This window comes from Cervus canadensis, chromosome 4 (assembly GCF_019320065.1).
Source record: "Cervus canadensis isolate Bull #8, Minnesota chromosome 4, ASM1932006v1, whole genome shotgun sequence".
NCBI lineage: Eukaryota > Metazoa > Chordata > Mammalia > Artiodactyla > Cervidae > Cervus > Cervus canadensis.
In genome coordinates, this window is record NC_057389.1 from 86,005,207 (window position 1) to 86,026,342 (window position 21,136).

The 21,136-nt window shown below is 47.9% G+C and overlaps 1 protein-coding gene across 1 annotated transcript in view; it reads left to right on the forward strand.

The window, feature by feature from the left end:
* Nucleotides 1–21,136, forward strand: part of TMPRSS9 (transmembrane serine protease 9) — a 56,346-nt gene that overhangs the window by 15,230 nt on the left and 19,980 nt on the right. The window contains exons 2-6 of the mRNA XM_043466081.1: nt 12,210–12,376; nt 15,127–15,254; nt 17,248–17,315; nt 17,424–17,599; nt 18,449–18,490. Coding sequence (XP_043322016.1) covers nt 12,210–12,376; nt 15,127–15,254; nt 17,248–17,315; nt 17,424–17,599; nt 18,449–18,490 — 581 coding nt within the window. The remainder of the gene's footprint in view (nt 1–12,209; nt 12,377–15,126; nt 15,255–17,247; nt 17,316–17,423; nt 17,600–18,448; nt 18,491–21,136) is intronic.

Sequence of the window (21,136 nt, forward strand, 5' to 3'; positions counted from 1 at the left end):
TTGCCTTTTTGGGTTTCTTTTCTTGGGGACGGTTTTGATCACCATCTCCTGTACAATGTTAATTAACCTCTATCTGTGAGAGAGGTGGTACACGAGAACTCAGGAGAAGAGGGGTGAGAGGTTTGTCGGGGGAGGATTCCCCCACCTTGGGGACACATTGAGTTGCAGGGGGAGATGTCCAGGTCCAGGTCAGTCCTGACTGAAGCTCAAGAGCAACTTGAACTGGAAATTTCTGTTAATACTCGGAGGTTGTCAGTGGATAAGTGATCCTTGCTGTCGTGGGCTCTCCTGGGGAGGAAGAAGGGCTTTTGCACAGACCGTGGCATGGGTGCCACTTACAAATCATTTGACAGGCTTTATTTTGTGACTGCTTGTGATGTCCATCAAGATTTTTCCCAAAAGGATGCCAGTGAATGAGAACATGAAGACCTGATGTGAGGCTCCTCTGTCTCCAGGGACCTTTTTCAGACTTGAATAGTGCACTTAGCGAGGAGGTTCTCTCCTAATCATGGGCTGTGCATGGCTTTGCCCAGGCCTCATGGAAACAAGCATCCCCATGTATGCAGAGGTGACGCCATCTAGAATTTGGATAAATCTGATGTCATGTTGATCAAGTGGTCTCTTTTTTTACAATGGTGGGAGAGGTGGTGAAGTGTTGTAGGGTCCCTGTAGAAGTTACAGCTCCCCACTTTGGTTTGTCCAAGATTCATGTAAGAGAGACAACCCCAGCTTGAACCGTTTGAGCCAAGCTTGGCTCCTGTGCCTGGTCAGTCCAGAGAAGACCTGGCTCCAGGCAGGGCTGGGTCACTTTGTCTTGTCACCTGAGGTCCTTTCCTGGCTGTGCTCCCTACATCCATCCAGCCTCTTCCTTCAGAATTGACCACATCCTCCTGCCTTTCTTTTGGAGGCCAAGATGGCAGCCAATGGCCTCAAGCCTAACCTTGGCAGCCAAGGAGCCCCACTGGGAAGAAGGCTGTGCCCTCCCTCCTGTTGTTAGTTGTGTGAACGTGTTAGTCACTCAATCAGGTCCAACCTTTTGCGATCCCATGGACTATAGCCCACCAGGCTTCTGTGTCCACGGAATTCTCCAGGAAAGAACACTGGAGTGGGTAGCCATTCCCTTCTCCAGGGGATCTTCCCCACCCAGGAGTGGAACCCAGATCTCCTGAATTGCAGACAGATTCTTTACTGTCTGAGCCACCAGAGAAGCCCCTATGAAGTTGATCATGTCCTATTGTTTTTGGTCTACAAAAGTGGCAATTTCATATAGTTGAAATTCAGGGAAGAAAGTTGGTTGGCCTGCAACCCTTTGGACCAATCACTGAAGTGGGGTGAAAGGGTGGTTACTGTGATTGGCAGATCTGTGTCCAGTGTGGGCCAGTCATCAACAGGGATGGAGGGGTGCTTACTGTCATTGGCAGGCCCTGGGTCCAGTATGGACCAATCACTGGTGGGGGTAGATGGGTGGTTACTGTGATTGGCTGGCTTGCATCCAGTGTGGCCCAATCATCAATAGGGATGGAGATTTGAGTATGTGATTGACAGGCCCAGGTCCAGGATGGACCAATCACTGATGCAGGTGGATGATTGGTTATTGTGATTGGCAGCCCTGGGTCCAGTGTGGACCAGTCACTACTGTGATTAGTATAGTGGGTGGGGCATATGACTGGGATGGACTTTCCCCTTGGAAAAAGAATTCTAGGAAGACAAAAGACATGGTCAGCCCCTTGCTATCCAAAATTAGAACTAAAAGCACAAAGCTGATCAACGACCAGCCAGTAACTGAGGCCTGGAGAGGTTCACTGCCCTGCTGGGGCCATGGAACTAGCTGGGCTGAAGCCAGAATGTGGCCATTGGTCTTCTGGCGACTAGCAGTCCTTGCACCTGACCAGAAAGAGCAGTGGGGGAAGGGCAGGTCCCATGTTCATGGTGTTCTTCCTACGACGATGCTCAGTGTCCCCGCTCAACACACAACTCTGTCTTGGGTGAGCACTGTGTGGCATGGCCTGCAAAGAGCCTGTATTAGCCTCCTGTTGCTGCTGTAACTTAGGGAGCCTCACGGGGGCTAAATCCCCCTGCGGGCAGGGCCGGTCCCTCCAGGGGCTACAAGGAGCACCGGCTCCTGCCTTTTCCAGCTTCTAGAGGCGCCGCATCCCTGGATCGCGGCCCCTCCTTCCATCCTCACAGCCTGCAGAGCAGCATCTCCCGTCTCTCTGCCTTTGACCCTCCCCCTCCCTCTTATAGGGGCCCTGTCTCAGGGGCCTAATCCCACCTGCAGAGTCCTTTCTGCCCTGTGACATGTCCCCATGGTCCCAGGACTAGGACGGGGGCGTCTTTCTGGACGTTTTTTTATCTGCCTCAGTGTCCAGGCAAAATGCTGTTTCTGTGGAAGTGCCTGGAGACACTGTCGGGTATTTTGGACCAAACAGTCATTGTGTTTTCTGAGCTTCGCTTGGTTCCAAGGCAGATTTCAGAGTCTGATTTTTATCTGCCCTACACCAGACCTGCCAACATCTGGATGCGGTTTCTGCGCCCTTCTAGGAGGCCGCTTTGAGGTCGTGCCGGGGCATGAATGCGCTGGTGCGCGTCCAGGCCAGAATTTGTCGGACTCCGAGCTGGGGCAGCGCTGCCAGCCGCCTGGCCTCTCCTGGGTTTCCTCGTTTGTTCACAGATAATCCCTCTTGGCCTTCACGTTCTGGGTGTTTCTGTCTGTGAACAGTTTTCCCTTCTCACTTCTCTGCTTCTGGCATATGTCAGTTCCTCTCTCTCAATTTCTTTCTATTTTTATTGGGGTAGATTATGTGTGTGTGCTGAGTGGCTCGGTTGTGTTTGACTCTTTGCGACCCCATGGACTGTAGCCTGCCAGGCTGCTCTGTCCATGGAATTCTCCAGGCAAGAATACTGGAGTGGGTTGCCATGCCCTCCTCCAGGGGATCTTCTCAACCCAGGGATCGAATCCAGGTCTCCCGCATTGCGGGCAGATTCTTTACCATCTGAGCTACCAGGGAAGATTATACATAATGTAAAATTCACCATCGTGACCGTTTTTAGGTACACAGCTTGGTGGCACTAAAACACATTCGCATCTTTGTGCAACCATCCCCACCGTCCTCTCTAGAACTTTCTCATCTTCCCAAGCAAAACCTCCATTCTCGTTACACACTGACTCCCAGTCCCCTCCGCCAGCCCCTGGCCCCATCATCTACTTTCTGTCTCTGTGGTTCTGGCTCCTCCAGGACCTGCTGTGAGTGGAATCAGTATTTGTCCTTCAGTGTCTGCTTCTGTCACTGAGCATCATGTTCTCAAGGCTCATCCAGGTGGTAGCAGGTGTCTGAATCTCCTTCCTTTTTAAGACTGAGTAACATTCCACGGTGTGGATGGACCATGTTGTGTTTATCCATCATCCACCAGTGGACACTTGGGTTGCTTCTACCTTTGGCCAGTGTGAATATGCTGCTGTGAACATAGGTGTGCAAATATCTGTTTGAGACCCCGCTTTTTGTTCCTTTGGGTGTATGTATGCCCAGGAGTCAGCTTACTGCAGCATATGGTGGTTCTGTGTTTAATTTTTTGACAGCCCTCCAGACTGCTTCCCTGTTGGCTACACCGGTTTGCGTTCCCAGTGACAGGGCATGACGGGGCTAATTGCCCCACATCCTCGCCTGTGCTTGCTATCTTTTGGTTTTTGACAATAAGCATCCTAATGGGCATATACCCTCTCTTTTTAACACTTTTCCTTTGTGAGGCTGGTGGGGAGAATTGCATGGTCAGAGGTCACAGTCTCTGTGCAGGACTGTCCTTGATTCTGAGGTCATTTGCAAGTTCAGTGAGGTACTGGGTGAATGTGTGCCCACCATTGCAGTCCTAACCCCAGCACCTCAGGAGGTGCCCTCATTTGGATATAGGGTCTTTGTAGATTCAGTCAAGTTAAAATGAGGTCATCAGGGTGGGCTTTAATTCGATACAACTGCTGTCCTTATAGCAAGGGGATGTTTGGACACTGGGAGAAGGCAGTGTAGAGATGCAGGCAGAGACAGAATGATGCTGCCACAAGCCAAGTGACATCAGAGGTCACCAGCCACCCCTGGAAGCCAGGAGGGAGCCTGGAACAAGTCCTCCCTCGTGGCTGCAGCGGAAGCTACCCTGCTGACACGCTGACCTCTGATTCTTGACCTCCAAAACTGGGAGTCAACAAGCGTCTCTTAAATAAGACCCCATGCTTGTGGTGCTTTGTTATGCCACCCCAGGAAGCTAGTAAGCAGGGGTGGTTCCCAAAATCACCATGAAGTTTGACAATTCCCTAGTAAGACTCAGAAATCAGTAAGTGCTGTCATAGTCACAGTTATGATTTAAGATTAGCTGTAACAGTTAGAGGGATAACGATTATGGATTAAGGGATTTCCCTGATGGTTAAAGACTCTGATGCTGGGGAAGACTGAAGGCAGGAGAAGAAAGGGGCAACAAAGGATGAGATGGTTGGATGGCGTCAATGGCTCAATGGATATAAGTTTGCCCCACCTCCAGGAGATGATGAAGGACAGTGAAGCCTGACATTCTGCAGTCCATGGGGTTGCAGAGAGTCAAATATGACTGGTGGTCCAGTGACTGAAACTCCATGCTTCTAATACAGGGGTCCCGGGTTCCATCCCTGGTCGGGGAGCTAGATCCCACAAGCCACAAGTAAGACCTGATGCAGCTAAATAAGTTAATAAAAATATTAACAAAAATAAGATGATGGATTAAGATCAACTAAAGGGAGAGAGACACAGTACTGAGTCTAGCTGTCTGAGACCCTTTGGGCTGCTGGTCCAAAATAGCAAGGCTGGGCAGCTGATACACAGCAGACATTTACGTCTCAGAGTCCTGGGGGCTGGAAATCCAGCATCAAGGCACCGGCAGGTCCAGTGTCTGCTGAGGCCCTGCCTCTTGGCTCATCGATGGCCATCTCCTCGCTGTGTCTTCTTATGGCAGAGGGTCCAGGGAGTCTCTGGGGTACAGTGCCAGATTGATTTCTGCTGTGCAGCAAAGAGAATCAGCTATATGTATAGACATGCTGGTGGCGCTGGTGGTAAAGAACCCACCTGCCAATGCAGGAGACATTAGAGATGAAGGTTTGATCCTTGGGTCAGGAAGATCCCCTGGAGTTGGAAATGACAACCCACTCCAGTATTCTTGCTGGAGAATCTCATGGGCAGAGGAGCCTGGTGGGCTGCAGTCCATAGGTTTGCAAAGGGTCGGACACAACTGAAGCGACTTAGCACGCATCCTCTTTTTTTTTGGATTTCCCTCCCCTTTAGGTCACCACAGAGCACAGTAGATTTTCATTAGTTATTCATCTCATTTCTTTAAAAAAAGTTTTTTAAGTAACATTCTATTTAGCCCAATATAGTCTATATACCTTTTAAACATATATTCAGTATAAAGATTGTAAGATGTTTTACACTCTCTCTTTTTTTTTTTCACACTGTCTTGGAAATCCAGTGTGCATTTTTGGCTTATAGTGTACCTTAACTTATTTCAAGTGCTCAGTAGTCATATGTGGCTAGCTGTTGTTTAGTCACTAAGTCATGTCTTGGCTTTTTGCGACCCCATGGACCGTAGCCCGCCAGGATCCTCTGTTTGTGGGATTTCCCAGGCAAGAATACTGGAGTGGGTTTCCATTTTCTTCTCCTCATACGGGCACTAATCTCATTCCTGGGAGCCCCACCCTCATCACTTCCCAAAGGCCCCCACCTCCAAATATCATCCCATGGAGGGTTAGGGTTTTAACGTATGAATTGGGAGTGGGGGACACAAACAGCAAGTTCATGTCCTCTCCTGCGCGGTCAGGATGCAGTATTCTCCCGGCATTGGTGTGTGACAGCACACATGAAGCTTTGCCAGTCAGGGTGGCTCCCCCAAGCTCCAGGGTACAGAGCTTTCCCTGGGCACAACTGGTTCACTGACTGACTCATTGGTCATCCACATGGTTGACCTCAGTCTCCCAGAGACCACTTCCCAGAACTGGAGGCAAAGGCCAACGTTTATTTCTGTTTGTTTGTTTTTAGAGTGTTCTATTTTATCGCCCCCCCCCCCACTGTTTTGTCATTAAGTCATAGAATAGGGACTTCCCTAGCAGTCCAGTGGTTAAGACTCCATGCCTCCAAAGTAGGGGATATGGGTTAAGTCCCTGGTCAGGAAACTAAGATCCCACATGCCATGTGGCACAACCAGAAAAAAATAACAGTCATATAGTATGAGGATAGCTTCCCAGATGGTGCTAGTGATAAAGAACCTGCCTGCCAATGTAGGAGATGTAAAAGACAGGCTTGATCCCTGGGTCAGGAAGATCCCCTGAAGGAGGGTATGGCAACCCACTCCATTATGCTTGCCTGGAGAATCCCATGGACAGAGGAGCCTGACGGGCTACAGTCCATGGAGTCACAAAGAGTTGGACATGACTGAGCGACTAACACTTTCACTTTTTACTTTCATATTCACTATCATTCAGTTCTAAATAATTTTTTAAACCTTCAGTTCAGTTGCTCAGTTATGTCCGACTCTTTGTGATCCCATGTACAGTAGCATGCCAGGTTTCCCTGTCCATTACCAACTCCCGGAGCTTGCTCAAACTCATGTCCATCCAGCCTGTGATCCAGTCTGTTTTCAATTATTTTATGTCTGAATGAATTTTAAGCGTATAAAGTATTTTCATATATATTGTTTTATAATCTCAGATGGTTTCACTTTCAGAATGTCTTCAGTATCTAGTACTGTCGTCTTTTTTTCCGCTGACTCTTGCTGGTTTTTTCTTTTTCTTAGTGTGTTTTGCAATTTTGAGATTGAGAAGTTATCCTTAGCATGCTTTTATCTGTTGGAATCCTTCAGAATCTAAGATGAGGGTGTGTCTCTCTTAAAAAGTTTTGTCTAACTTTGTTTTTCTGCCCTTTACCCATTGGGTTTGACTGCTTAAAAGAAGAAGAGTAACTGGGTTTTCCTGGTGAAAGATCGGTCTGACTCTAGTGTGGAAAATGAAGTGGAATCCAAGTTGTTGCAATAATGCAGATTTGAGGTGGTGACAGCTTGCACTAGGCAGTATGGATGAAGACAAAAATAAATAAATAAATAAATAAATAAACAAAAACAAACAAACAAACAAAAGACAAAAGATGAACCCTAGACCAAGGGTCACTATATTATGGCCCTCAGATTAACCCCAGCAAATTGCCTGTTTCATGGGAACACAGCCATACCTGTGTGTTTACATGTGCCTGATGCTGCTTTTATAACATGACAGAGTTGTATTAATAGTAGGACTGTGGGACTACAAAGCTGAAATTATTCACTCTCTGGCTCTCTGCATACGAAGTTTAGTGCCCCCTGTTTTAGAGAAGTGCAGGATATTGAATCTGCAGAACTTGGTGATAGACACGGTCTGAAGAGACTAATTATACTTGTCCCTCACTGTCCGAGGGACACCAAAACCCATAGACGCTCAAATCCCTTATATAAAATAACTTAGTGATTGCATATAGGGGCCTCCGAGGTGGCTGAGTGGAAAAGAATCCACTTGCCAATGCAGGAGACACAAGAGATGCAGGTTTGATACCTGGGTCAGGAAGATCCCCTGGAGGAGAGCATAGCGACCCGCTCTAGTATTCTTGCCTGGAGAATCCCATGGACAGAGGAACCTGATGGACTACAGTCCATGAGATCGCAAAGAGTTGGACAGGATTGAGTAAGTAACACGCACGCGCACACACACACACAGATGTGGGGCTTATGGGGCTAAAACAGGGAAATCCCAGGGCAGCTGAGACAGTTGGTCACTGTAGGTGTTGGCAAGATATCTAGAGGGAGAGTCAAGAAGGAGCTGGAAGTGTTTTCTGAATTTGTGTGAAGCTCAACAGCCCTCTGCTCCTGCCAGCCGCCCCTGGCTGACAGCCAGCAGAAAGAGGGGGCCTCAGCCCTGCAAGCACAAGGAACCAGATTCTGGCCACAGCAGGGGGCTCAGGAGTGGATCCTCCCTGGTTGAGCCTCTGGATGAGAATGCTACCCAGCTCACACTTTTTTTTTTCTGCGTTGCACAGCTTGTGGGATCTTAGGTCCTCTAGCAGGAATTGAACCGGTGCCACAGCAGTGAAAGTTCCTAATCACTGGACCTTCAGGGAACTCCCCCAGCTAATGCTTTGTTTGCAGCTGAGTGAGACCCTGAGCAGAGGACCCCTAAAACGTGCCCGATTCCTGACCTGCAGAAACCATGAGATAACGAACATGCATTGTTTTACACAGATATGTGTGTGATAACTTGTTACGTGGTAGCAGCTGACTAGCACACCTCCCCTAAGAGGGCCCTTGCTTGCTCCCTCCTGCCACAGGGCTTTTACATATTTTGTTCTTACTGTATGGACATCTGTTGCTTCCACCAGGCACGGACTGGATTCCTGTTTATCCTTCAGAACTTATGTAACTCATCCCTCCATCAGGAAGCCTCCCCTGACCCCTGTCTAGATCAAAGCTTCATTTTGACAGAGACCCAAAGCCCCATGGACGCATCTCTAGCTTTTCCAGCCATTATTATAGCCACAGTTTTAATTTACTTGGGTCTCTGTCACTAAGAGTTATGCTCTGTGAGCTGAGAATCACATCTGTCTCCTTAATGGCTGGGTACCCAGCACAGAGCAGCCAGGCCTGGCCCGTCGTAAATACCAGATTGATGGGGACAGTGAATGGAGCTTCTATGTTCAGTGCTAAATAGCAGCGAGGCCCCTCTGTGCCCTAATGATGGCGATGACAAGACAATTTGGAGAACACAGGAATCCTTAGAAAACCCAAGGGATAGGGGGTGGCAGGGCCGGTGGGGGTTGAATGAACGTAGTGTATGTGTTTGTAGGGGGTGCTGTCAATGAGCTCATACACTATATTCGTGTTTCTAGCCCTAATCACAAAAGTGAACCTTGGTGTCTTTGTCCTTAAAACATTTCATCAAGTGATTCTTAGAGCTTCTCTGGCTCCTCAGAAGGCAGTTCAGCTCAAGTGTAAGAATAAAGGGGTGAGCATTGTACGACCTTGCTCCCCACCCCTGCACTACTCCCCTTTCTTACCACTGTGGATGGTGGTGAGGCGCAGAGTGGCTGTTCCCAGTAGGACGTGTTACCTTGATCGGATAGGACATTCTGGCTGGGCCCAGGGGTGGGGTTCCAGATTTAACAATAAACATACAGCACACCCAGATAAATTTGAATTTCAGACAAACAACAAATACTTTTTGGAGAGACTTCCCTGGCAGTCTAGTGGCTAAGACTCTGTGCTCCCAATTCAGGGGGCCTGGGTTCGATCCCTGGTCAGGGAACTAGATCCTGCATGCTGCAACTGAGATCCAACATAGCCAAATAAAAGACTTGAATAAAAAATTTTAAAATGCTTTTTCTTAATACAATTTTGTTCCAGATTTTGAACAAGGCATGTTAGGAACTGTATGTGTCAGGTTCTCTAGAGAAAGAGAACCAGTAGAATGGAGAGGAAGACAGAGAGACCAGAATTAGCTCACAATCATGGGAGCTGGCAAATGCAAAATCTGCAGGGCAGGCTGGAGACCCTGGGAAAAGTTGATGTTGCAGCTCAAGTACAAAGGCCACCTGGAGACAGTATTCTCCCTTCTTTGGGGGGAGACCTTGATCTTTTCTCTTAAGGCCTTCAACTGATTGGATACAGCCCACCCACACTACAGAAGCTCATCTGCTTTACTCAGCATCAACTAATTAAATGTTAATTATGTCTTCACAGCAATGTCAAGAACCATGTTTGGCCAAAACCCAGCATCATGGCCTAGCCCTATGGACACATAAAATTAACTATCACAGGATGTTTTTGTCATGTTTTTTGTTTGCTTGTTTGTTTTGGCTGAGCTGTGTGGCATGTGGGATCTTAGTTCGCTAACCAAGGATCAAACCTGTGCCCCTGTACTGGGCGCTTTGAGTCTTAACCACTGGACCACCAGGGAAGTCTATAGGTCTTATGCATCTGAAGGGTGTACTGTATTTATGGGCTTCCCAGGTGGTGCTAGCGGTAAAGAACCTGCCTGCCAATGCAGGAGACATAAGAGATGTGGGTTCAATCCCTGCATCGGGAAGATCCACTGGAAGAGGGCATGGCAATCCACTCCAGTATTCTTGCCTTGAGAATCTGATGGACAGAGGAATCTGGTGGGCTACAGTGCATGGGGTTGCAAAGAGTCGGACACAACTGAAGCGACTTTGCATGCACACACCGTATTTTACCTGATGGGCAGACCTGCCATCCATCCATACGGGCCTACAAAGCAGCTCCATTCCCCCCAGAGAAGCACCTGGCCGAGTGCGCACCTTCGTGGAGCGCCGACAAGGGAAGTAGAATGGGATTGTCTCCCCACTTCCTTCTGGGTGCTGTTCAAAAGGGGAAGAGTGTGTCAGAGGCCAGATATGAGTCATTCTCTGCCCACACAATGGAGGCAGCATCCATGGGGAGCAGGGGTGGGGGGAGGTAATGAGATCCACCGCTGCAGAGCTGTAAAGGTGACTCATCCGCTCCCAGACAAAGGCTTCTCTGCAGGCTGAGAGTTTAGTGTAGAGGTCTGCTCAGGTCTCATGAATGGAAGGGAATTATCCAGCCAGGTCGGGGGCAGGGGTATGCTGTGGGTGGGAAGGGCTGAACACATTCAAGGCTCTTGTAGTTGCAAGGAGCAGAAGCCAACTGCCTTAAGTGAATTTGTTGGCACTTGACACAGAGACACTTGAGAGGCAGAAGTGCCAGAGTTCAGCCTGTCTCCACCTCTCAGCTCTGCTCTCTGCGAACTGAGAGTCTGAGATCCTGGATCCTGAGAGGCAGGGATTAGCCAGATGGCAGCAGGCATTGTCTTCTGCCCATTTCACAGAGGAGGAAGCTGGAGGCCAGAGCTGTTAGATCTCACAGCTTATTCTTACCCTTGTTGTTTTAGTCGGTCAGTCGTATCTGACTCTTTGCAACCCCATGGACTGTGGCCCACCAGGCTCCTCTGTCCATGGGATTTCCCAGGCAAGAATACTGGAGTGGGTTGGCATGCTGTCCTCCAGGGGATCTTTCCAACCCAGGGATCAAACCCTTGTCTCCCGCATTGGCAGGTGGATTCTTTACCACTGAGACACCATCCTCCCTAATAAGAGATTAAAAAATATATATATCATTAACTGTTATGATGGAGAATCAGCCTAATGCTAAAATTTTGCATACTCATAAAAATGCCATTGTTGTAAAGCAACTATATGCCAATAAAAATTATTACAATTTAAAAAAAAAACCACGGGACTTCCCTGGTAGTCCAGTGGTTGGGATTTTGCCTTCCAAATGCAGGGGGTACAGGTTCCATCCCTGGTTGGGAAGCTGGGATTCCACATGCCGCAAGGCCAAAAAAACCAAAGCATAAAACAGAAGCAATGTTGTAACAAATTCAGTAAAGACTTAAAAAAATTTTTTTTTAAATGGACTTCCCTGGTGGCAAAGTGGATGAGACTCCACCTGCCAATGCAAGAGACACAGGTTTGATTCCTGATCTGGGCAGATCTCCTATGTTGCAGAGCAACTAAGCCAGTGTTCCACAACTACTGAGCCTGTGCTCTAGAGCCGGGGAGCCGCAACTACTGAAGCCTGCATGTTGTAGGACCCAGGCTCCACAACAGGAGAAGCCACTGCAATGAGAAGCCTGAGCACCACAGTGAAGAGGAGCCCCTCTCTCTGCAACTGGAGAAAACCCTAGTGCAGCAATGAAGACCCAGTACAACTGAAAATAAAATTTTAAAAAACTTAAAAAAAAAAAAAAGAATGAAGCCATTGGGAATTCCCTGACAGTTCAGGAGTTAGGATTCTGTTCACATTTTCGTTGCCACGGCTGTGGGTTCAATCCCTGGTTGAGGAACTAAGGTCCCACAAGCTGTGTGGTGCAGCCAAAAAACAACAAAAAAGACAAAGCCATTGGTTGATTTTCAAATAGCATTTAATGGATGAAGGAGCATTGTATTCACTGCCTATGCCACACCACAACATCACCACACGCTTAGTGGCTTAAATCAACTCACATCTATTAACAAGAGTCCAGGCTCGCCTCAGGCGCTAGTGATGGCAGCTACGTTTGCACAAGGAAGACCCTTGCTTAGGGGAAGAGAAGTGCCCCCCTAGCTCTGACCTCACTTCTCTGCCTCCCTTCTGCTGGCCTCCAGGTCTCCGTCCCTGTGTCCGGGAGCCATGGAGCCCTCTGCCGGTGACTTAGAGCTGGTGCCTGGAGCCACCAAGGGCATCCTGGCTGCAGATGCCATGTGCTGCCGGGCGGCCCTCTCCACCGTCGTGGCCACCAGCATCGTCCTCGTCACCCTGGGAGTCCTTGTGGGTGAGTGGCCATGGGCTTGCTCGGGTCCACACGCCAGGAGACTGGCAGAAAGATGCCTAGGAGTCGCTCAGGGGTGTCCCAGAGCAAAGGGTCATGCGTACAGGCCACAGAGGCCACCAAGAGCATGGCAGGGGGGCCCGGCGCTGGATGTGGCTGCACTTAGTGCCAGGCTGGGTGCTGGGAGCCTGGGCATCACGGTAATACCTGCAAATTTCAGGTCTCCCATCTTTGGGGTTCTTAATGAAGATTCATGGCCGGAGTGAAATGGAGACCACTAGGGAAATGAACTTATTTTGAGAAATTTGGAAAGTCCCCGAAAATATAAGAAATGAGTGAGCAGTCGTTAACTTTCCCACCTGCCACAATCAACAGTGGCTCCCATGTTGTTATTATTACTTTTTCCATGCCACACGGCATGCTGGATCTGAGTTCCCCAACCAGGAACTGAATCCATGCTCCTGCCGTGGAAGCACTGAGTCTTAACCATTGGACCCCCAGGGAAGTCCCTCTCACTTCATATTTGAAGTCCCTCTCACTTCATAGAAAATAAGGCTTCCCAGGTGGCGCTAGTGGTAAAGAACCCACCTGCCAATCCTGGAGGCATAAAAGACATGGATTTGACCCCTGAAGGAGGGGATGGCAACCCTCTCCAGTATTCTTGCCTGGACAATTCCATGGACAGAGGAGCCTGATGGACTACAGTCCATGGGGTCAAAAAGAGTTGGACACAACTGACCGCACACCCACACATACAAAATGATGACCTGTTGTGAGTGCTGTAGGCTGCAGTTACAGAAACGCACGGAGGTCTTTTTATGTCAGTGGAAGGCTCCAGTGGACGCCTGCTGACTGCACAGAGTTTCAGGGCTGCCCCGCACCTCCACGTGGTAGCCCTGAGCCCCAGCGCTATTTAGACTTAATTTAAATGACAGGTAAAATCCAGTTCCTCCGTCCCAGCCAGCCACATTTCACGGGTGGCTTGTGTGGTTCCTCCTGGGGATGCTCAGATCTAGGATCTTCTGCCATCACAGGAAATTCTGCTCTGATCCGAGCTCCTTCTGAGACGAGTTTCTTAGTTCTGTGTGGGGGCGTGAAAGTCACCCTTCGTTCATGAAATAATGATGGTAACTGGCAGTTTTGGGGGGAAATGGTGTCATGTGGCAAAATAAGTTGGCAACCCAATGTGGGATGTATATATTTTAATATTTAAAACGTGTATATTTTTAATATATATTTAAAATGTATAGATGTATGTTTGTGAATATCTGAAATAGCTGGAAGTCTGGCATGGCTGATAGATGCCCTCTGATGGCTGTGAGGTGAAGTGCAGGAAAACTGGTTTTTGTGTGTGTGCGTGTGTGTGCGTGCATGCGTGCAGATTCTAAAGGCAGATTCTAAGATAAATAGACAGATCATTAACATAGCTTAAGAAAAACATTTCCATACGAAAAACTGCATTGGTTAGCTCAAGGTTTGAGACAAGTTCAGTTCAGGTGGAACCAGGTGTCCTCATGGCAACACAGAATTTTACAAGAAACCTCCTTTTAATTTTGCACAGAGAAAGAAGAACAACCTCTGACACTTGTAGTTTGTTTCCTCCTCCTATTAAGAGAGAAGAAGAAACGTCTGACACTTACAGTCTATTTCCTCCCCTTGGGGACCTCTAGCCTTCCTGCCTCTTATCCTCAGTTTTAACTATTGGACCACCAGGGAAGTCCCTCTATGTTTAAAATTTTGCAATTATGATCATTTTTGACCAGTGGGCCTCTTTGCCAGTCTTGCATATTTTTTGACAGAAACAGGTGTCTTCATGTACTCTGTAGGGTTGTATTCTTTACTTTAAGACATTTTATGTTCTTTGCTATTATGTGGTTTCCACAGTGTTTCCAATAGTTGGAAAGTGTGTTATTCAGAGGGTGGCATCACGGGTGGGGGTCTGAGGGTCCTGGTACCCCTGACTGTGGCCATGCCCCTATCGTACTTCGCACCCTCTTCCAGGGAAAGTGAAAGTATTAGTCACTCAATTGTGTCCAATTCTTTACGACCTCAGGGACTGTAGCCCACCAGGCTCCTCTGTCCATGGGATTCTCTAGACAAGAATACTAGAGTGGGTAGCCATTCCCTTCTCCAGGGGATCCTCCTGACACAGGGATCGAACCCTGGTCTCCTGCTTTGAAGGTGGATTCTTTATCATCTGAGCTGCCAGGGAAAAGGTGGGAATTGCCCCAAAGTTGAGGTAAGGTCTTTTGAGGCCATTTCAGCCATTTTTGGCTGAAGTTGACCCAGGGCCCTAGGCCAGGCATTTCTAGGGGCAGCCAGCCTTCCCCTTAAGGGAACCTGGGGACAACTGGGGCTTTTGTGCTGGACCTGGGGGCCTTGAGGTGAGTGATGGGTGAGAGTGGATGAGGGGGCACATAGTGACTTCCCTGATGGTCCAGTGGTTAGAACTTGCCAGGGGTACAGACTTGATCCCTGGTAGGGGAGCTATGATCCCCCATGCCTGGTGGTCAGAAACCAAAAACATAAAGCAGAAGCAATGTTGGAACAAATTCAATAAAGACTTTTAAAAAAACAGTCCTCTTAAAAAAAAAAAAAGAGCACTGTTAATAGTCACTCAACCCCCAGGGAGTGAGCCCACACCCATTAGTTGGGATGACCAGCCCTGGGCTGGCGGGGGGCCTTGGAGGCCAGCTTCGCTGAGCCCTGCCCCTGCAGTGGGCGCTCTCACGGGGCCCTGGTCTCGTCCGCAGCCTCCCTCTCTACACAGGGCGTCGACGTAGAGCACACAGCCGAGCTGCGTGGGATCCGGTTTGCCCCCAGCTTGCAGCAGGAGACCTCAGAGTACTACCGCACGCTGACGCCCACTCTGGAAATGCTGGTGAGGCTCCTGGGAGCCAGGGGTGTGGCTGGCAAGTGGGTGGCCAGGGGCTCTGACTGAGGCAGCAGGGCAGAGGGGAGGCTGAGGAAGGGAGAGGGGCCATGGGATGAACAGGGCGCAGCTGGTGCTTTTTGGAAAGCAGGGGATGGCAGCATCGTGTGGGAACCTCTGTCTACAAGACCCATAGGTCTCATTGGAAGGTTGTAAACTGCATTTCAGTAGAGAAATCAGAACTTTCCTGTGTGGCTGGTGGGAATCTGAAAAGGGGCAGCCTCTGTGGAAAGCAGTGTGGCAATTTGACCCTGATGCTGGGAAAGATTGAGGGCAGGAGAAGAGGGGGGCGGCAGAGGATGAGATGGTTGCATGGCATCACCAACTTAATAGACTTGAGTTTGAGGAAACTCTGGGAATTGGTGATGGACAGGGAAGCCTGGTGTGCTATAGTCCATGGGGTCACAAAGAGTTGGACATGACTAAGCAACTGAATGATGAATAGCAGTACCATCTGACCCAGCCATTCTGTTCCTGGGTGTCTGCCCCAGAGAAACAAAAGTGTGTGTCCACGCAGAAACCTGCACATGATGCTCACAGCACCATGAGTCATGATAATCCCAAAGTGAAAGCAGCTGGACTGTCCATCAGCAGATAATGGGTAAACAGTTGTGATCCCTCCACACTCGGGAGCGTCACTCAGCCCTGACACTTGCTACCACATGGATAGGCCCTGAGAACATGATGCTCAGTGAGAGAAGCAGACACAGAAGGACAGACAGGGTGTGATTCCACTGATGGGAAATGTGCAGAACAGGCAGATCCTCAGACACAGAGAGTGGGTTCCTGGTTGTCAGGGGCTGGGGCAGGGGATGGGGAGTAACTGGTAATGGGATGGGCTTCTTTTGGAGTGATGAGAATGTTTTAAAATCATGATGAGCTGGTACAAATCTGTGAATGTACTAAAACCCCATCTAACTGTATACTTTTAAAAGGTGAGTTTTTATGGTAGGTGACTTATACCTCTTTTTTTTTTTTTTTTTGCATTGTGTGACATGTTGAACTTCCCTGACCGGGAATTGAACCCGTACCCCCTGCAGTGGAAGCACAGAGACTTAGCCACTAGACCACCAGAGAAGTTCAACTTATACCTCACTTGTTTTTTTTTTTTGGCCATGCCATGTGGTATGTGGGATCTTAGTTCCCCTGAAAGTGAAAGTGTTAGTTGCTCAGTCATGTCCGACTCTTTGCAACCCCACGGACTGTAGCCCACCAGGCTCCTCTGTCCATGGGATTCTCCAGGCAAGAATCCTGGTGTGGGTTGCCATTTCCTCCTTCAGGGGATCTTCCCCACTCAGGGATCAAACCCAGGACTTCCATATTGCAGGCAGATACCCTCTACCAGGGATGGAACTAATGCCCTCTGCAGTGGAAGTTCAGAGTCTTAAACACTGGACCACCAGGGAAGTCCAAATTCATCCATTTGTAAAGTGACATTTAGTACAGAGTTGTGCAACTATTACATCTAATTCCAGGAGCTTTCATCACCCCAAAAGGAAACCCTCTCTCCTCATCAGCAGTCACTCCCATCCCCTCCCCAGCCTTTGACAACCAGGAACCCACTCTCTGTGTCTGGGATCTGCCTGTTCTGCATGTTTCCCATCAGTGGAATCACGCCCTGTGTGTCCTTCTGTGTCTGCTCCTCTCACTGAGCATCGTGTCCTCAGGGTCCGTCCACGTGGTTGTGAGTGTCAGGCCCTCACCTCTGTTCATGGCTGAGTGATGCTCCAGTGTGTGGAGGGACCGCGTGTTTCTCCATCATGTGTTGGTGGAGCTGTGTTTCCACAGGCACAGCCTGGGACTGCCCACCCCATCATTCACGCAGCAGTGTGAGCTGACTGCACACGTGGAGGTGAAGAGGAGGTGCTTTTCTCTTCCTCCCCGACTCTCCCAGCCAGCGTCTCCGTGGGGCTCACGTTTGTGGCTGTTGTTTCTGTTGCAGTTTGTCAGCAGCTTTCAAGAGACAGAGTTGGAGTCCAGCTGCGTGGGCTGCACGGTGCTGAGTTACTGGTGAGTGAGGGCCTCCTGGGGGTAAAGGATCTTGGGGGACCCCTGGATTTGTAGAGAATTCCAGCTGAGAAGTGCCCTCCCTCTCAAGGCCAATGTCCTCCCCACCAGGGAGGGCAACGCCAGCGTCCTGGTGCATTTCCGGCTGCACTTTCTGCTGCTGGCCCTGTGGACGCCGAGCCCAGGCCTGGAGGAGCAGCTATTGCAGCAGGGACTTCATGCGAGGCTGCAGGGCCTCGGCATCCCCCTGGCCCCCTATGGCACCATTGTGTCTGCCCAGCTCACAGGTGAGTGACCCCAGGGTTGTGGCATCCCCCGGCCCCCTGTGGCACCATTGTGCCTGCCCAGCTCACAGGGGAGTGGCCCCAGAGACGAGGAGACTTTGGGAGGGACATGCTGGGGGAGGGGAGCCAGGTGAAAGTTGCATTAAACTTGACACTTTCCATAATCGACCCTTTCAGTGACAAGGAAACATATATACAGTGCTTTACCTTCAGTGGTAGACACCACAGGGTGGCAACTTGTAATTATTTTCATCTTTGCCACCCATTGGGTCTCTGTCAAGATGACTCAACCTGGTTATCATAGCACAAAAGCAGCAAAGACAATATATAAACAAATGGACACTTATCTGTATGTCAATAAAACTTTATTTATAAAAACAAGTGGTGGGCCAGATTTGGCCCCTGGCCCCCTGGTATAAAACTAAGCGTAGATGTTATGCTCTGAAATTCTAATATTACTGTGTGTTGGGATTTGAGAGCCAGATGTGATTTCAGAGTGTGCAGATTAAAAGATTGTTGCCTTGACCTAGCACTGGAGGACATTTACAGTCCCCTTCTGCCACCCCTGACATATTTGGTGTCTTAGTAACCTCACCAGTGCTAAGAGAGATTTCTGCACAGATGAAATTATTTCAGGTCTACACCATCCACCCTGGCAGCCACCCGCCCCATGTGGCTGTTGTGCTCTTATTATGAGGAAGAGAATATTTTATCTGATTTTACCTCAGTTGAGTTAATTTAGAATGTAAGTTGCTCCCGGGTGGACAGTGCAGTTCCCTGCTTCGCAGTATGATGTTGTCAGAGAAATTCGCCACTCGCTAAATAATCTTTTATCTCTTTGTTTTGTTGCAGGAAGCCAGAAGGGGCTGCTGACAGAAAGAGACTTAAAATCAGGTATGTTTTGATGAATGGATAAAGAAAATGTGGTGTTTACACCACACATGTACACATATACACAATGGAATAACTACTCAGCCGTAAAAAAGAATGAAATAATGCCATTTGCAGCAACCTGGATGGACCTAGAGATTCTCATACTAGAAGTAAGTCAGGCAGAGAAAGACAAATACCATATGATATCACTTATATGTGGAATTTAAAATATGTTACAACAAACTTATATACAAAACAGACTCACAATATTAAGAACAGATTTGGGATTGCCAAGGTGGAGGAGGGTCAGGGAGGGAAGGATTATGGGTTTGGGATTAGCAGATGCAAACTATTATATATAGGATGGATAAACAAGGAAGTCCTACTGTATAGCACAGAGAACTATTAATATATTCAATGTCCTGAGACAAAACATAATGGACAAGAATATGAAAAAGAACACATACATGTATAACTGCATCACTTTGCTACACAGCAGAATTGAACACATCATAAATCAACTATTGTTGTTGTTCAGTAGCTCAGTTGTGTCTGACTCTTTGCGACCCCATGGACAGCAGCATGCCAGGCTTCCCTGTCCACTATCTCCAGGAGTTTGCTCAAACTCATGTCCATTGAGCCATCCAACCATCTCACCCTCTGTCATCCCCTTCTCTTCCTGCCATCAATCTTTCCCAACATTATGATCTTTTTCAGTGAGTCAAACTCTCTGCATCAGGTGGCCAAAGTATTGGAGCTTCAGCTTCAGCATCAATCCTTCCAATGAGTATTTAGGGTGGATTTCCTGTAGGATTGATGGGTTGGATCTTCTAAATGTCCAAGTGATTCTCAAGAGTCCTCCAGCACCACAGTTCGAAGGCATCAGTTCTTTGGCACTCAGCCTTTTGTATTTTCCAGTTCTCACATCTATACATGACTACTGGAAAAATCATAGCTTTGACTAAATGGACCTTTGTAGGAAAAGTAATGTCTCTGCTTTTTAATATGCTGTCTAAGTTTGTCATTGCTTTTCTTCCAAGGTGCAAGCGTCTTTTAATTTCATGGCTGCAGTCACTGTCTACAGTGATTTTGGAGCCTAAGAAAATAGAATCTGTCACTGCTTCTATTGTTTCCCCATCTATTTGCCATGAAGTGATGGAACTGGATGCCATGATTTTCGTTTTTTGAATGTTGAGTTTTAAGCCAGCTTTTTCACTCTCCTCTTTCACCTTTGTCAAGAAGCTGTTTAATTCCTCTTCACTTTCTGCCATTAGGGTGGTGTCATCTGCATATCTGAGGTTCTTGATATTTCTCCCGACAATCTTGATTCCAGCTTGTGATTCATCTAGCCTGGCATTTTGCAAGAGGTACTCTACATGTAAGTTAAATAAGCAGAGTGGCAATATACAGCCTTGACATTCTCCTTGTCCAATTTTGAACCAGTCTGTTGTTCCATGTCCAATTCTAACTGTTGCTTCTTAACCTGCATACAGGTTTCTCAGAAGGCAGGTAAGGTGTTCTGGTATTCCCATCTCTTTAAGAATTTTCCACAGTTTTTTTGTGTGATCTACACAGCCACAGGCTTTTTAGCATAGTCAGTGAAGCAGAAGTAGATGTTTTTCTGAAATTCTCTAGCTTTTTCTATGACCCAGTAGATATTGGCAATTTGATCTCTGGGTCCTCTGCCTTTTCTAAATCCAGTTTGAACATCTGGAAATTCACAGTTCACATACTGTTGAAGCCTAGCTTGGAGGATTTTGAATATTACTTTGCTAGCATGTGAAATGAGTGCAATTGTGCAGTAGTTTGAATGTTCTTCTTTGGGATTGGGATGAAAACTGCCCTTTTCCAGTCCTTTGGCCACTGCTGAGTTTTCCAAATTCGCTGGCGTATTGAGTGCAGCACTTTTAACAGCATCATCTTTTAGGATTTGAAATAGCTCAGCTGGAATTCCATCACCTCCACTAGCTTTGATCATAGTGATGCTTCCTAAGGCCCCCTTGACTTCACACTCTGGGATGCTCTAGGTAAGTCACCACACAATTGTGGTTATCCAGGTCATTAAGATCTTTTGTGTATAGTTTTTCTGTGTTCTTGCCACCTCTTCTTAACATCTTCTGCTTCTGTTAGGTCCTTACTGTCTCTGTCCTTTATTTTGCCCATCTTTGCATGAAATATTCCCTTGGTATCTCTAATTTTCCTGAAGAGATCTCTAGTCTTTCCCATTCTATTGTTTTCCTGTTTCTTTGCATTGTTCACTCACAAAAGCTTTCTTATCGCTCCTTACTATTCTCTGGAACTCTGCATTTAAATGGGTATATCTTTCCTTTTGTCCTTTGGTTTTCACTTCTCTTCTTTTCTCAGCTATTTATAAGGCCTCCTCAGACAACCATTTTGCCTTTTTGGATTTCTTTTTCTTGGAGATGGTTTTGATCACCACCTCCTGTGCAATGTCATGAACCTCCATCCATAGTTCTTCAGGCTCTCTATCAGATCTAATCCCTTGAATCTATTTGTCACTTCTACTGTATAATCATAAGGGATTTGATTTAAGTCATACCTGAATGGCCCAGGGGTTTTCCATACATTCTTCAATTTAAGTCTGAATTTTGCAATAAGGAGTTCATTATCTCAGCCACAGTCAGCTCCTGGTCTCTCTCTCTCTCT